The 15,965-nt window shown below is 49.2% G+C and overlaps 1 protein-coding gene across 1 annotated transcript; it reads right to left on the reverse strand.

Moving 5' to 3' along the window:
• Window positions 1-2,073: 2,073 nt before the first annotated feature.
• spice1 (spindle and centriole associated protein 1) lies at window positions 2,074-15,732 on the reverse strand. The gene is made up of 18 exons (XM_079754343.1): window positions 15,590-15,732; window positions 15,361-15,449; window positions 15,218-15,265; window positions 14,968-15,108; window positions 14,447-14,549; window positions 11,916-12,034; window positions 11,340-11,422; window positions 9,536-9,681; window positions 9,251-9,355; window positions 8,648-8,949; window positions 8,083-8,214; window positions 7,264-7,396; window positions 5,533-5,652; window positions 4,936-5,438; window positions 4,103-4,286; window positions 3,829-3,901; window positions 2,644-2,680; window positions 2,074-2,185 (listed from the first exon to the last, which is right to left on the reverse strand). Exons 2-18 carry the CDS (start codon window positions 15,439-15,441, stop codon window positions 2,138-2,140), a joined length of 2,358 nt encoding a protein of 785 aa, XP_079610469.1. The 5' UTR covers window positions 15,442-15,449; window positions 15,590-15,732; the 3' UTR covers window positions 2,074-2,137.
• Between the last annotated feature and the right edge of the window lie 233 nt (window positions 15,733-15,965).

Consider the following 15,965-nt stretch of genomic DNA (forward strand, 5'->3'; position numbering starts at 1 on the left):
CCCTCAGGAGTCACATGGTCTCTGAAGGGGGGTCAGCTGACCAACTGATTCAGGGGCTGATGAGGAGTTGACATCAGGTTGCTAAGAGGCCCAGGGTTTGGACTCTAGTTAGAACCAGTTGGTCATTTAGTGAGCACTTATCCAAGCCAGTGGACGTTAAGACCGAGGAGCCGGTGGAGACAGCTCAACACAGCCACCAGTCATCATCCCCCCACACTCACCGTGTGCTCTATACAAAGGATATCAATGTGTGTTTGTGCTGTTACTAAATTAGCACCGGTCTACATTTCCAGTATGCACTTTTCCCTTGTAATTCATTATTCTGTCAGTTCTAACGGTGTGTCGCCTGGACTCTCCATATGGTTAACCGGCCAGCACCCCATCACCGATTTAACATGTTTTGCCAGTATATATGTCTGTCCATTATGGCACCCATTGTACTGCTGACCATCCCTGGAAGGAGGGATCCCCCACTCTGTGTTCCTCCTCAAGATATCTTTCATATTCTTTGCAAATAAAGGGAGTTTTTTCATGCCCTCTTGCAAGCTAGGGTCAGGGGGGTCAAACACACATGGCCTGTTAAGCCCTTTGAGACTGTACCGTGATCAAGGGCTATGCAAATACAATTGAATTGAATTTATATTATAGCTGTATACCACGGTCCTTTGCTCATCTAGTCTTCATCTTACACCTCAGGTACATTACGGTCTCCAGCGGAAGACTCACTAAAGAACACACCAGAATGATTAGATGCACAACCGGTTTGGACACAACTAGAAAGACATGAGTTCAGCAATCTGAACCAGACAATGATGTACGAACACACGGAGACACTTTGGCAGCTCTGGAATTATGACACGCAAGGCAGTTTAAACACGTCTTTATACTGAGACACACAAGGCAGTTTAAACACGTCTTTATACTGAGACACATAAGTCAGTTGGAACATGTCTTTTTACTTAGACACAAGGCAGTGTTTTTTAAACACGTCTTTTTAATAAGACAAGAGGCAGTTTAAACACGTCTTTTTACTTTGACGCACAGACCAGTTATCAGCCCAGATGCATTACTTTGTGATTGTGAACATCAATTCCGTCCGTTTTGCTTTATCAATAAGGCATTCTTCTTTGATAAGACCCAGCAGTGTCTCCAAGTACATTACCATCTAAGTTAGGTCTACCTCCATTATTTTAGACCCCTGGTTAGGTCTCACTTATGCAACGTGTTTTTTTAACCACTCAATGCTGCCCCCTGATGGATGTGTTGACAATATTTCGTTCAACCACCCCCCCCCCCAATATTTATAGGAGCAGCGCCGATGAAAAACAAACGCTTCAGATCGTCTCTCGTGTCCAGATGTTTGGAGAAACCCCTTCATGGCAGAACTGGGGCTGCCAGACGCTTTGGCCTTCATGAGAAACAGCAACTTTGATGCTGCTATGGCAGAGTATGAGGGCTTAAGGGCATGTGTTAAGGGTTGCACACATGAATGCAGTTTTCTCTGTATAAGGTTTTAGGCTATACCTTTCTTCCACTGAAACTCAAGAATTATATTTACCCTGAATAGCCACACTTGCAAAAGAAAAACTAAACACAGAGCTAAACGAAGTCTGACCAGGTCCAGTTTGGAGCTTGACGTTGCCGGAATACCTCGACTCAAGAACGGATTCCACGGCTCCCAGGACCCGAGCTCAACCACGTTCAGGCAGCACCGGAGACATGGATTCTTACTAAATACAGGGCCGCTACAACGAAATGACCATAGGTTATGCCCCCCGCACGCACGCACGCATACGCGCACACACACACACACGCACACACACACAGGAAAATGGTTGAAGGTACTGTAAGCGATATTATTGGTTAAAATAAGTTTTAAATAGTTTGATTATTGTCGTTATAGCTCACAGCAAACCTTTGTTTTCCCAACAGGACTTTAGACTGACATCAGTAAACTAATGTCAGTAAACTGGAAGCTCAATTAAAACTCAACACACATTTAGCTTTTGAAAGCAACCTCTTATATATTTATTGGTTTTAAAATACAGAGAGAAACTGCATAGAGCGATGGATGAGGAATCACAGCATATAGCACTTAAACACCTAGAAGTCCCTGGACAACATCACGGCTCCTCCTCTAGTGCAGGTGAGAGGACAAGGCGAACCAGCCGTCACCGCCCCCCTCCTGAGAGGGGAACACAGTCCTTATGAGAGTCAGTCTGCAACACAACACAGAGCCACACAACAACGAGCAACACAACACAAGCACGCCTCTCCTCCCACGGTCCTCCTCCTGAGAGGAACACAGACAGTGTTGCCAGATGGGGCCAGATTTCCCACCCAATCTGGCAACACTGAACACAGTCCTTATTAGAGTCTGTCTGCAACACGACACAGAGCCAACCTGCCTGTCCTCTCCAAGCCCCCCTCCTGAGAGAGGTACACAGACTTATGAGAGTCAGTCTGCAACACAACACAGAGCCAGCTTGCTCTCCTCCCAGCCGCCGGCCTGAGAGAGGAGCACCACCCCGAGGACCATAAGGCTGAGGGGAGACACCGCGGTGTCTGGAACTGACCTGCTCTCACTCTGGATTCAACATTTTAGAACAAACCTTTAGGTTCAACATTAGTATATTTTGGTACCTTGGGCCTGCTGCTGTCCTGGCTCACTGCTGCAAGTCTGTCACACTCACACACACACACACACACACACACACACACACACACACACACACGCACACACACACACACACACACACACACACACACACGTGGAGGAAAATGGTTGAAGGTACTGTAAGCGATATTATTGGTTAAAATAAGTTTTAAATAGTTATATATTCCATATGTTGATATATAAGTGTTGGGTCAGTAACATGGGCCCCATGTTAACAGAAAACCCATTTTCTAGTATCCCATTCACACTCGATCCAATCAGGAGTGATAACCCCACAAAGAGGCGGTCCTTACTAAGCGCTCAATAGGATGCAGAAGGATTTCAGTGTTGACTGACAATGGCAACACTTAGTGACTTATATACATGCATCATTCTTTACCCGTGTCCAGATAACCACCCTCCATCTTAGGTTAACTAACGAACTTGGCACCACAAAGATAAGCATACGTCCACAAGACATTGGAGCTCAACGATGAACGTGGTCCAGGAACACACAGGGAGGGAGAACGCGGGGAGCTAGGGGATCAGCATCAACATACTCCTTCTCCCTGCTGGGTCAGCCCCTCTGGACTCGTACCTACGACCATCACAGCTGGTATTCACTAGAACACCATGGATGATATTCAGATAACACCACTCCCTCTGTGCTGCTATTATTTAAAGCAGTGATATCATGCTTTTTGACTTTTCCCTTTGCTCTAGAGTGTTAAGTCCGGGCCAGGGGGAGTATTCAGCCCACCGAGAACGCCCTTCAGTAAGTGTGTGAAACAGCTCATCTGCGCTCAAACTTTACTTCCGTAACAGTGTGCTGTCAGACGTCAGAATGTGCAGTGGGCGGTGCTGAAGTGCAGAAACCCCGCCTCCCTGCTACACGCAACAACCAATCACAAGTCTGCTGTGCAGACCAATCACAGCAGACCGGGCTACTCTGGAGGGGGGCCTTAAAGCGTCATGATACTAAACAGAAACATTTTGAAAGAAGCTGAAATAGATTTTTGCAGAAATGAACAGTGTGTGAATAATAAGGGGTATTTCTAACATACAGGCATGTGACCATATTCTGGTAGTACCCCTTAATTCAATTATTAACTCTAAAAAAGCATGATATGGGATCTTTAAACAAAACAGAGGGATCTTTAATCACCACTCACAGCTGGTTCCCAGCGCGGCCCTGGGATCTCTGCTGGTCAGGCAGTGAGATGGACGACTCTGGGGTCCTTCCTCCTGGGGGTCAAAGTAAATTACAATATTGCGACTTGTGTATGTAACATTCAATCGGTTTGGTGTAAAACTAGTTTCAAACTGGTCCTGGGATAGGGGGTTACAGCAGTTCAATGGATGATCAAACAAAGAAAGAAACAAGAAAGATTAATAGGTAAAAATAGATAAATATCTATGTGGTATCCAACGTGTATTCTGATGTACCTTCTGAGAGGGGGCTGAGGGCAGAGGGTGGGATGGGGGAGATGGAGGGGGAGTCGGGGGACGCACTCTGCTTTTGCTGCTCTATGAGTTCCAGCAGTCGGCCCCTCGCCGCCGCACTCTGCCTGTTGAGCTCCAGGAGGCGCCGCTCCACACTGCCCCCGCTGGACGCACACGAGCCTGCAGACTGCACAGGAGACAGGAGGGGAGGAGGGCAGGTGGGCTAGGTACATGCACATTCTTGCATTTGACCTCAATGAATTTGAAGTAGTGCTTATATCTCCACCTTGATAATGCCAACTTCATCGGATTGCTCTGGACTCGCCATTTCTGCTGCTTCATCGTTGGTGTGTGTGTGTGTGTGTGTGTGTGTGTGTGTGTGTGTGTGTGTGTGTGTGTGTGTGTGTGTGTGTGTGTGTGTGTCGCATGTCCTCGCTTGTGTGTAAAAACACTGGCTCCGATTGGCTCACATCGTGAAACATGACTCTGCCTTAGCAAATCATAATTAGCTATCTCGTTGTTAACCCGAACGGTCTCCTCACTAGCAGTTTGTGTGTGGAGCCAGAGGTGCGTTCGTATACACTTATTTTTTTCCAATCACTTCATAGTAACGCACCGCATTTAACGTGCAGTAACGGTTACAGTGTTGTAACGACGGCAACAGTAATTAGTAAGATTACCCCGTTACTGAAAAGAAGGAGAACCTGCTGGGTCTACTGTACCTCCGGAGACCTGCTGCGTCTAGTGTACCTCCGGAGACCTGCTGGGTCTAGTGTACCTCCGGAGAACCTGCTGGGTCTACTGTACCTCCGGAGAACCTGCTGGGTCTACTGTACCTCCGGAGACTGCAGCGGTCCTCCTCCCATCAGGGGGTCCTGCTGGGTCTCCCTCTGTGGGCCAGCAGACTCAGCCCTCCTGCCCCGGGCCCCCCGCCCCGTGCTGCCAGAGGACCAGAAGCCCCTGGCCTGGGAGGAGCAGCAGGAGGAGGAGGCAGTGGCGGCGGGGTCTGGGGAGCGGCTGAGGGCCGACCCAAGAGCCCTGGCCTGGGTGGAGGAGGAGGAGCAGGAGGAGGAGGAGGAGGCTGTGGCGGCGATGGATTCTGGGGAGCGGCTGAGGGCCGACCCCAGAGCCCTGGCCTGGGTGAGCTGCTCCTTGATGCGCTGGTTCTGCTGGCTCAGCCGCGTGATCTCCGCCACCAGGGCCTCCTCTGAGAGGGTGGGCCGTCCCTCGGGGTCAGAGGTCACGGGGGCCGGGGGGAGGGGGGAGGAGAGGCTGGCGACCTCCCGGTGACCCCGGGCGCCGTGCCGGGGGCGGTCGTAGCGTGGACTGGGGCCGCGCTCTGGAGAACAGAAGCGAGGACGCGTTTAGCGTGATCAGTTAGCGTTTAGCTTGTGTGTAGGAGCGTGAGTGAGCCCCCTCTGTCAGCAGCTCACCTGGGGGGCCGTGGGGCAGGTGGTCTCTCTGCTGGGGAGGGGAGAGCAGGACAGCAGAGGAGGCGGGCCCATGGGTCAGGCGGGGCTCGAAGCCGACATACAGCGAGTCACTCCCATAATCTGAACACAACACACAGCCCACCGCTAACACAAGACACACAGCCCTCCGCCAACACAACACACAGCCCTCCGCCAACACAACACACAGCCCACCGATAAAACAACACACACAGCCCACTGCTAACACAAGACACACAGTGCACCGCTAACACAAGACACACAGCCCACCGCTAACACAAGACACACAGCGCACCGCTAACACAAGACACACAGCCCACCGCTAACACAAGACACACAGCGCACCGCTAACACAAGACACACAGCACACCACTAACACAAGACACACAGCGCACCGCTAACACAAGACACACAGCCCACCGCTAATACAAGACACACAGCGCACCGCTAACACAAGACACACAGCGCACCGCTATCACAAGACACATAGCGCACCATTAACACAAGACACACAACGCATCGCTAACACAGCCCACCACTAACACAAGACACAAAGCCCACCGCTAACACAAGACACACAGCGCACCGTTAACACAAGACACACAGCGCACCGCTAACACAAGACACACAGCGCACCGCTAACACAACACACACAGCGCACCGCTAACAGAAGACACACAGCGCACCGCTAACACAAGACACACAGCGCACCGCTAACACAAGACACACAGCGCACCGCTAACACATGACACAGCCCACCACTAACACAAGACACACAGCCCACCGCTAACACAACACACACAGCCCACCGCTAACACAAGACACACACACCGCTAACACAACACACAGCCCACCGCTAACACAACACACACAGCGCACCGCTAACACAAGACACACAGCGCACCGCTAACACAACACACAGCCCACCGCTAACACAAGACACACACATCGCTAACACAACACACAGCCCACCGCCAACACAACACACAGCCCAGCGCTAACACAACACACAGCCCAGCGCTAACACAACACACAGCCCACCGCTAACACAACACACAGCCCACCTCTAACACAACACACAGCCCACCACTAACACAAGACACACAGCCCACCGCTAACACAACACACAGCCCACCGCTAACACATCACACAACCGCTAACACAACCCACTGCTAACACAACACACAGCCCACCGCTAACACAACACACAGCCCACCGCTAACACAACACACAGCCCACCGCTAACACAACACACAGCCCACCACTAACACAACACACAACCCACTGCTAACACAACACACAGCCCACTTCTAAAACAGCACATAGCCCACCGCTAACACAAGACACACACCGCTAACACAACACACACGCAACACACAGCGCTAATACGTTGATGACCACGGGATTACCACCAACTGCAGACCAGGAAGACACTTGACTACTATTCACCAGCTGATCACTAGAGACAAGCAGCTAGTGGTGGTGGATTATTGACAGCCTTGGGTTGTCTTTAAACCTCTGGGTGCCGAGAGTGAAGTAAGAACACGAATTGAAACCCACAGAAACTACATTCTCCAGGTTTCCTGTTGATGGACTGACGAAGACAGAAGCGTTTAATTGGACGGCAGAGATTTAAAAACCACGGCTTCATTCATCCTTTACATCCTTTACATCTCTATTTGACACATTCAAGTTCACTCTGGGCCCTCAGACCTGGGCTATGGGAAAGTGGGAGAGAGTCATTAGGAGCACCCAGGAGTCCTCCCAGTAGGTCCAGTCCTCCCAGTGCCTGCACCACCGTGTCCAGCCGCCGCTCCAGCTCAGAGGTCCGCTGACGGAGACACACCTGGTCAAGAAAATAAATGTTGTAGTGTTGTTGTTTCAAATGTTTCAGTAAATGCAGTATTATGGCTTGTTATGATTTAAAGATAAAGCTCCTTTGTACGTTCCATCTCACGTTTCCATTGTCATTTTCCCATTGACGCTTTGTGTTCATTAGTGTTCAATAAACCCACTGGGAGCATGAGCAGCGTTGCAGACTTTCTCTTCCCTCCCTTCCCCTTCTCTCCCACCGGCCTCCTGCAGTCGCTCGCTCATCCCACTGCATGTGTATTTCTCTATTTTTTACCTTTTGTATTTGAGGTGGTCCATGAAACATATTGATTACATTTTAGCGCTACACCTGTAGATAACAGTAGGAACCACTGCTCTAAAGTACAGGGGATCCAGAACATGTGTGATGAGTTCACCAGGACCAAAACCGATTCCTGTAGGTTTTGTTGCAGACAAGAGTCACATCATTATGATGTTCACCAGATCCCTCACTCAACAGTTGGAGTACTGTCTTAGTTAATAAAAAAGGTACACAGCATTTGGCACATAGATATAAACTGACCATGTATTGGAACCTGAAGGCTAAACACACAATGTGTTTCTGTTTGGTTTGCCTAGGGAGATGTCTGGACAGTGTGTGTGTGTGTGTGTGTGTGTGTGTGCGTGTGTGTGTGAGGGGGGTGTCAAGCTGTTCCTCACCTGCAGGGCGGCGCTCTCCTCTCTCAGGGCCATGCTCTCTGCGCTGAGGGCATCTATCAGCCCCCTCTGATCCAGCACCACCTCCTCCAGACGCCTCCTCTCACCCACCTCCCTCTGTGCCTCCTCCTCCCTCTGTAGGAGAGAGAGAGAGACAGACAGACAGACGGACAGACAGAGCTGAATTAATTCCTTACTCCCAGAATCGTACAGAATCATACAATATGTTAGAATGTTCAAACCAAACGTTACATATAGAAGGGCAAAGGGATTCTTTTGGATTTTTTGGTCCATCTGACTTTCAAACAATAAAATGTACGTAATTCCTTAACAAGATATGGGCATGCTGACATGCCTTGTCTGGTTTTATTTCATCAATACGGAGTTTGAAGACATGGTAAAAGGCGACCTCTTTACTGATGAACAACAGACTGAGGCCTTGTGACCTTATCAATGCAGGGCACCAAAGTGCTCCTCTGGTCAGGGCGTGGAGAGGCTGGGGGACCTGGGAGACCACCAGGCCTCGTGGAGATGTAAGGGTCGGCCCCCCCCACGGCAGCAGCCTCACCTGTCTGAGGAGCTGCACCACGCGGCCCAGGGTGGAGACCAGCGCCACAGAGAAGCCCGTGAGGCCCTGGGTCCTGGGCGGCGGTCCGGCCCCAGAGGAGGGCTGGCTCTCCCTCTCTGGCTCCTCGGGGCCCATGGAGTCCAGGTCCTCCTCCACCCGGCCCAGCATGCCCTGCAGCAGGTCCAGGCTGGACCGGGTCCCGCTCAGGGAGACAGCGGACCAGTCCGGCAGCCCGGGGGTTTCAGGGGCGCGCGGCGCGGTGCGGGTCTTCCTCTGCCTGCAGGGGGCAGCACCGGGCCGTCCTTGGAGACAGGAAGACATGAGGATCTAAGGTCTTCAACGCTGGGCTCTCCTCTTCGTTTCACTTAAGATGAGCTTATGCAGGTTTAAAGGAATCATTTCTCACTTCCTACTGAACATATATTCACATTTTATTACAGCCCAACAGAGAGTATTTTATTATAATAATAAATATTTGTCTGTTTGGGGATTCTCATTTACTGTAGCAATACAACAGTGTTCCTCTTCCCTACATACCGTATGTTCATGTTCTTTATTATTAATGCTGTTTGCTTCCACAGAGCCAGTTTCCTGCTCCAATACCTGATGAGTTCAGCGAGTCCTGGACGCCAGGCCCCGCCTCCTGCCCTGCCTCTGATTGGCTGGTTCGGGTGCACAGTTGCTGCACTGCTACCGTGGTGTTGAGGGCTTCAGTGGAAGACAGAACAGTTTGACAAAGTCTACTCTCCGAAGAGTTTTGCTATTGCAAGAACCAGAATAAACCAGCATGAACCAGTACGCACCAAACACAACATCCTTGCTGTGTTTCTACGCTCTTGGGGCCCACATGTTGTGACCAATGAGCCTTTGGTCTTCATACAGACTGACCTGCTGGGTCTGGAGCTGTTGCTGGGGCCCCGGGGGGGGTCTGCCCGCTGGCTCCCAACCCTCTGGAACTGGAGCTGGGCTTGGCCTTTGGACCTGGGGTCCCTCCACCCGGTCCCTTCCTGGTTCTCATCCGGCACAGGTCAGACCTGCAGAACGTGTACAGAGGAAACACCAACCTCAGACCAGGGGTCAGGCTTCAACACCACCCTCAGACCAGCAGTCAGTCTTTAACACCACCCTCAGACAGGCGGTCAGGCTTTAACACCACCCTCAGACCAGCGGGCAGTCTATAACACCACCCTCAGACCAGCAATCAGTCTTTAACATCAGGGGTCAGTCTTTAACACCACCCTCAGACCAGCGGTCAGTCTTTAACATCAGGGGTCAGTCTTTAACACCACCCTCAGACCAGCGGTCAGTCTTTAACATCAGGGGTCAGTCTTTAACACCACCCTCAGACCAGCGTTCAGTCTATAACACCACCCTCAGACCAGGGGTCTGTCTTTAACACCACCCTCAGATCAGGGGTCAGTCTTTAAAGATCCCATAGCATGAAAATTTCACTTTATGAGGTTTTCTAACATTAATATGAGTTCCCCTAGCCTGACTATGGTCCCCCAGTAGCTAGAAATGGCGTTAGGTGTAAAATGAGAACTAGGTATCCTGCTCTTCCTTTGAAAAAAAAAAAGCTTAGGCGCGCCGATTTGGTCATACATGGAAATGTTCCCTCCGACTCCTTCTCTGCTTTGCCCGCTGAGAGAATTTGGCTCGCCAATGAGCCAATGAGCTACGACTGTTGTAAACTTCTTTGTTATTTGGATAACCGTTCCTCTGTTGTTATTATGGCGCATAAAACATCGGGTTCTCTGATGTCTCTGGTATTTCCACAATGAGACTCGTAGTGGGGGTTATCTCAGCCAATGGATGAGAAGGAATTGGGGGGAAAGGAACTTTGTCTTTGACTCCCTGAAGTACATGAACAGCGAGGCACCATCGCCGCGAGGCAAGCTGCCCGCTTCCGAGGCGGTGGTATCTCGTCAGTGGGCAGCGGGGCTCCGGCGGGAGACAATCGCGGGCTACAATGCCTTTCTCCTCCATGTCGTTGTTCAGTCTACTTCAGATTGATGTGGAAGTGGAAGTGGAAGAACCAGAGACGTCAGAGAATCCGACGCAATCGTTCGAGATTCATTATATCGTCTGGAGGCGCACACAGCTTTTGGCCATGATAATATGTATTATATCATGCAGATATTTATGCATAATATGATATTATTTAGATATAGAGCTCCAGGAGTCCCGCCAGACCACCCGGATTGTTCTAGAATATTTACAGAACACAGCCAAAGGCTGTGTGCGCCTCGCCATTGCGATACATTCACTGTAAACAGAGCGCATGGTACCGTGGCCAAAAGCTGCTCAGGGCCACACCCCCAGCCTCCTTCTTGAACCGCCTCTCTCCTCCTCATTTCCATTAAAGCTACAGACACCGAAACGGCGCGTATGGGGAAAGCTCAATGTGCGACTGGCTCGTAGTGGCTGTAATTCTGCACCACGGCTGAATTTCGGGAACGTCTTTAAATACTGTGTTAGGGGCCCACTAATACCTATATTAAAGCATCCATAAAGTAGAATGCCATGGGACCTTTAACACCACCCATAGACCCTCAGACTAGGGGTCAGTCTTTAACACCACCCTCAGACCAGCGGTCAGTCTTTGACACCACCCTAATACCCAGTGTAAGACCACACAATGACTACCCCTCAACACAGACCCCCTGGTTGAGGAAGACCTCTGACTCATCACCTGGGTCTTGGACCAGCGATGGCAGCGGGAGGCGGCTTCTCTTCGCGGTGCTCTCCCTCAGACTCTTCCAGATCATTAAGAGCCTGCAGATGGAATGGAGCAAAAACAAAAAGCTCTACTTCATCTGGTGAACGCAATACTAAACAAATCACAGAGAAATACATGGAGACAAAGCATACTTCAGTATAGTTGTAAAAGGTATGTTAAAGGGGAAGATCGTTTTCTGTTCATCATGTGGTAATATGTCTTATTCAATCCTCACCATAGTAATATAAGGCGTTATATCACCATACTGAAATAGGAACATCATTTAGAGCCACCGGGACTAAGATTCTATGTTTTCTCAAGTCTCCACCAACCAGTTGGTGAGCATTCCCCTACCCTAACGTTCTCCTTGTGAGACTGTTTTAGTACGTTCTGCCGTCACACCAATTGGACGCTCACACACTACGATGATACCAAAAGAGTATCACAGCGATGCAGAGGGTCATCACCATGGGGATAACAAGCCCCCCTCCTCCCTAGAACACACACACACACAGACACAGACACACACACAGACACACACACACACACCTGCTGATTCATTGTTGAGTGGCTGAGGAGAGACAGCTGGGTGGGGGGGTCGGCTCTCCGGACCACCGGCAGCTCAGAGTCAGAATCACAGTCCGGAGCCATCGTCACCTTGGGGTGTCCTGCAAGCGGTCATATAGAGGACACACTGGTGAGAACACACTTCTATACGTCCTCATATACAGGACACACTGGTGAGAAGACACTTCTATATGTCCTCATATACAGGACACACTGGTGAGAACACACTTCTATAACTGCATCATATACAGGACACACTAATGAGAACACACTTCTATATCTTTATCATATATAGGACAAACTGGTGAGACACACTTCTATATCTGCAGCAGGGTTAGGTTGCATCAGGGCCAGGTAAAAACAAATAATATAATAATACCTAAATAAAGCATGAGGGTTGGACCCAAACATCTTCTAAAGGGGCTGCAGCACCATGCTCCTTTCCAGAGCCACCTCATTAAAAAACAGGTCTTCTCATTTCAATGGGACATGCCAAACCCCTATACAGTGACGAAGTCACGCCCCTTCCGGTAGAACCCATGGGACTTCGAAAAATATGAATGGGTTTCAATGGAGAGAAAGTAACTATATTCTGGGCCCAGTCTTTATATGCCCTGGATTACACATATGTTGTTTGTGGATTAAAATGATAATTTTTCAAGCAAAGAAAACTAAAAAATTTCACGACGTTTGATAATGTTAGGTTTTGTGTGAGGCCGCTTTGTGAAGTACAGCTCTTCGCTGCTCTCGACGCGAATGATATACGTCACCACCCGCACTTGGAGCTCACGTCGATCTCTCTGCTCCACTTCACAGCATTTTTCCAAGGGGAGGATAAAAGCATCAGAAGAGGTGAAAACCATTATAAGTCGGGGCATGTGGAGAGTTTCAGTTATGCCGATGGGGAGATTGTCTGTCTTGTCCACGGCAGTCGCAAGGAGCGTGACGTCACATACGAGACGTGTAGCCTTTCTCATTGTGTTTTCTGTACAGCCTTTAACGGAACAATTGCACAATAAACGGTCAAACTATTGACATGAAAAATATCATTGAAATCCACAAACAACATATGTGTAATCCGGGGCATATAAAGACTGGGACCAGAAGATAATTATTTTCTCTCCATTGAAACCCACCCATATTTTTCGATCTCACAGGTCCCATGGGCTTTACCGGAGCAAATGGGACTCCGGTACTCTATAGGAAGTCTATAGAGTATAGACTTCGCCACTCTATAGAAAGCCCCAGCCCCCCCCCATACCATGGGTGGTAATTAAGGTTTGGAGCTGTCCTGGCAGATATACAGCGGCTGTATGCAGTGCTGGTGTGAATGTTCTCACTGGAAACACGCCTTAAGGTCCAGTGAAAACACACTAATAACGTGGTTTGTTCACTGTGCAAAGTTTCAATGAAACTGCACTGTAGCACTGGTGCTATTACAGATAAAGGTGGGTAAACAGACACAATATTCTGAATGATGGTCACCAGAAAAGGGAAATAGGAGGAGTTTATTAACAAATGACAAGCCTGTTAATATTTTTAGGAGTCCATTTTTGATATAGGCGGCAGAGGAGGTGGTGTCTGGAAGTGTCTGTCTTTATTATACAATCAGTATACCTGTGTGTCTGTCTATCTTTTTGTGTTATACAGCTAGTATATACCCGTGTCTGTCTATGTGGATACAGTCAGTATCTACCTGTCTGTGTTATACAGTCAGTATATGCCTCTGTGTCTATCTGTCTGAGTTTTACAGTCAGTATATACCTGTGTGTCTGTCTGGCTGTGTGGATACAGTCAGTATATACCTGTCTGTGTGGATACAGTCAGTATCTGTCTTTGTCTGTGTGGATACAGACAGTGTCTACCTGTGTGTGTGTTATGCAGTCAGTATACCTGTGTGTCTGTCTGTCATTTTGTGTTATACAGCTAGTATATACCTGTGTCTGTCTGTCTGTCTGTCTGTGTGGCTACAGTCAGTATCTGTCTATCTGTCTGTCTGTGTGGAAACAATCAGTATCTAACTGTCTATGTGGATACAGTGAGCATTTACATGTCTGTCTGTGTTATACAGTCAGTATATACCTCTGTGTCTGTCTTTCTGAGTTATACAGTCAGTATATACCTGTGTGTCTGTCAGTCTGTGTGGATACAGAGTCAGTATCTGTCTGTCTGTCTTTGTTATACAGTCTGTATATACCTCTATATCTGTCTTTCTGAGTTATACAGTCAGTATATACCGGTGTGTCTGTCTGTCTGTGTGAATACAGTCAGTATCTACCTGTCTGTCTGTCTATCTGTCTGTGTGGATACAGTCAGTATCTGTCTGTATCTGTGTGGATACAGTCAGTGTCTACCTGTCTGTCTATCTGTGTGGATCCAGTCAGTGTCTGTCTGTCTGTCTGTCTGTCTGTCTGTCTGTCTGTCTGTCTGTCTGTCTGTCTGTCTGTCTGTCTGTCTGGATACAGTCAGTATCTACCTCTCTGTCTGTCTGTCTGGATACAATCAGTATCTACCTGTCTGTCTGCGCGGGGCATCTCCGAACAGGTCCTTGACCACAGCCATTGCTCTGTCTGAGCGAGCCAACACATCCTGGAGCAAGAGCTGGTCAGAGAACACCTGCAGAACAGAACACTGATGACACCTCAGACATACCTCACCACATGGACATGAACAACATGTTTATCATACTGTCAGTCCCCAAGGTAAAGACCTGCTGACATGGTGAACCCAAACCAGCTCAGACTAGAGACCGCGGCTCAGCAGGTAGAGCGGGGGTCTCCCCGTCCCCCCCTGGCTGAGGGTCAGGGTGTCCCTGATTAAGACCCTCACGCTTACTGAATGTGTGTATGAATGGGTGTATGTACGAATGGGTGGATGGGTGTTTAAATGGGTGTATGAATGAGTGAATGTGAGCCACACACTATAAAGCTCTTAAATGCATTCCATTTATAATAAACAAAATAATGATAAAAAATGAGCCCATGCTTTGTTTCATGACCAAACGTGATATGGTGTGAGCCAGGAGACCCCCCACCTCCCGGATGATGCTGAGGCTGGCCTGGTCCATGGGGGAGGGGGTCCCCAGGACCCTGTGGCACCTCCTGACACTCTTCTCCTTCAGCTCCCACTTGGCCACCGCAGCGTTGTGGGACTTGTGGATCTCATGGCGGTTGACCTAGACACATAAAAACACACACACACACACACACACACACACACAGGGCTAGGTATAAGTATGTGCGTGGAGTGAACTAGTAATAAACACTGTCCGTGCATCTTCTCACCAGTTCGGCTGGCGTCGACTTGTGCACAGAGAGGTCGTTGACGGTGCTCTGCAACAACAACGATAAAGGACAGGCAGGTTCACTATCATCCCCATGTGTAAGTAGTTAGTGTAAGTGGTTCTGATGCTGTAACTAACACTCACAACCCAATCCCTACGCGCGGCGGCCTTCTTGGGCCGGGCAGACCTCTTCCCGTGGCTGGGCTGCAGGCGTCCAGACTTCATGACGATATCTAATGACAGAGGGATATCGCCCTTCTTAAACTCCTCTGCACAAATTAAATCTTCATAAAAGTTGACGTGTTTTCCGCCACAGCAAGCTCGATATGATGCGCCACAACATCACATAGCTAGAAAGCACTCCATAGTTTACCTCACGGTCAGTCCCGATGGAAAGGCGTGATGAGCACCGAGCCGTCCTGTGCCGCTCCTCTGTGTTGTGCGATGACAACTGTAAATATAATGCATTGATAATAGAAGAGGAGGTCAGGCGCTTCACAGGACGGATAACAACGTCAGGATATACTCATTCAACAGTTGATCTGCGCGCCACTTCCTGCGCGGTCGCCATAGGTTGTTACTAAGGACGCCTCCTGACAGAGGGCATTGTGGGAAAACAAACGAAAGTATGCAATGCATATCCTCACCACTCGATGGCGCCATAGGGTTTAAAGTAGTTTATTTGTATTTTTTAAGAAATTCCCCTGGACGGTGGAGTGGTCTCGTAGGGGCGGCAGAGGTCGTACAGA

The sequence above is a fragment of the Pollachius pollachius genome, assembly GCF_949987615.1.
Source record: "Pollachius pollachius genome assembly, chromosome: 17".
In the NCBI taxonomy this organism is placed as follows: Eukaryota; Metazoa; Chordata; class Actinopteri; order Gadiformes; family Gadidae; genus Pollachius; species Pollachius pollachius.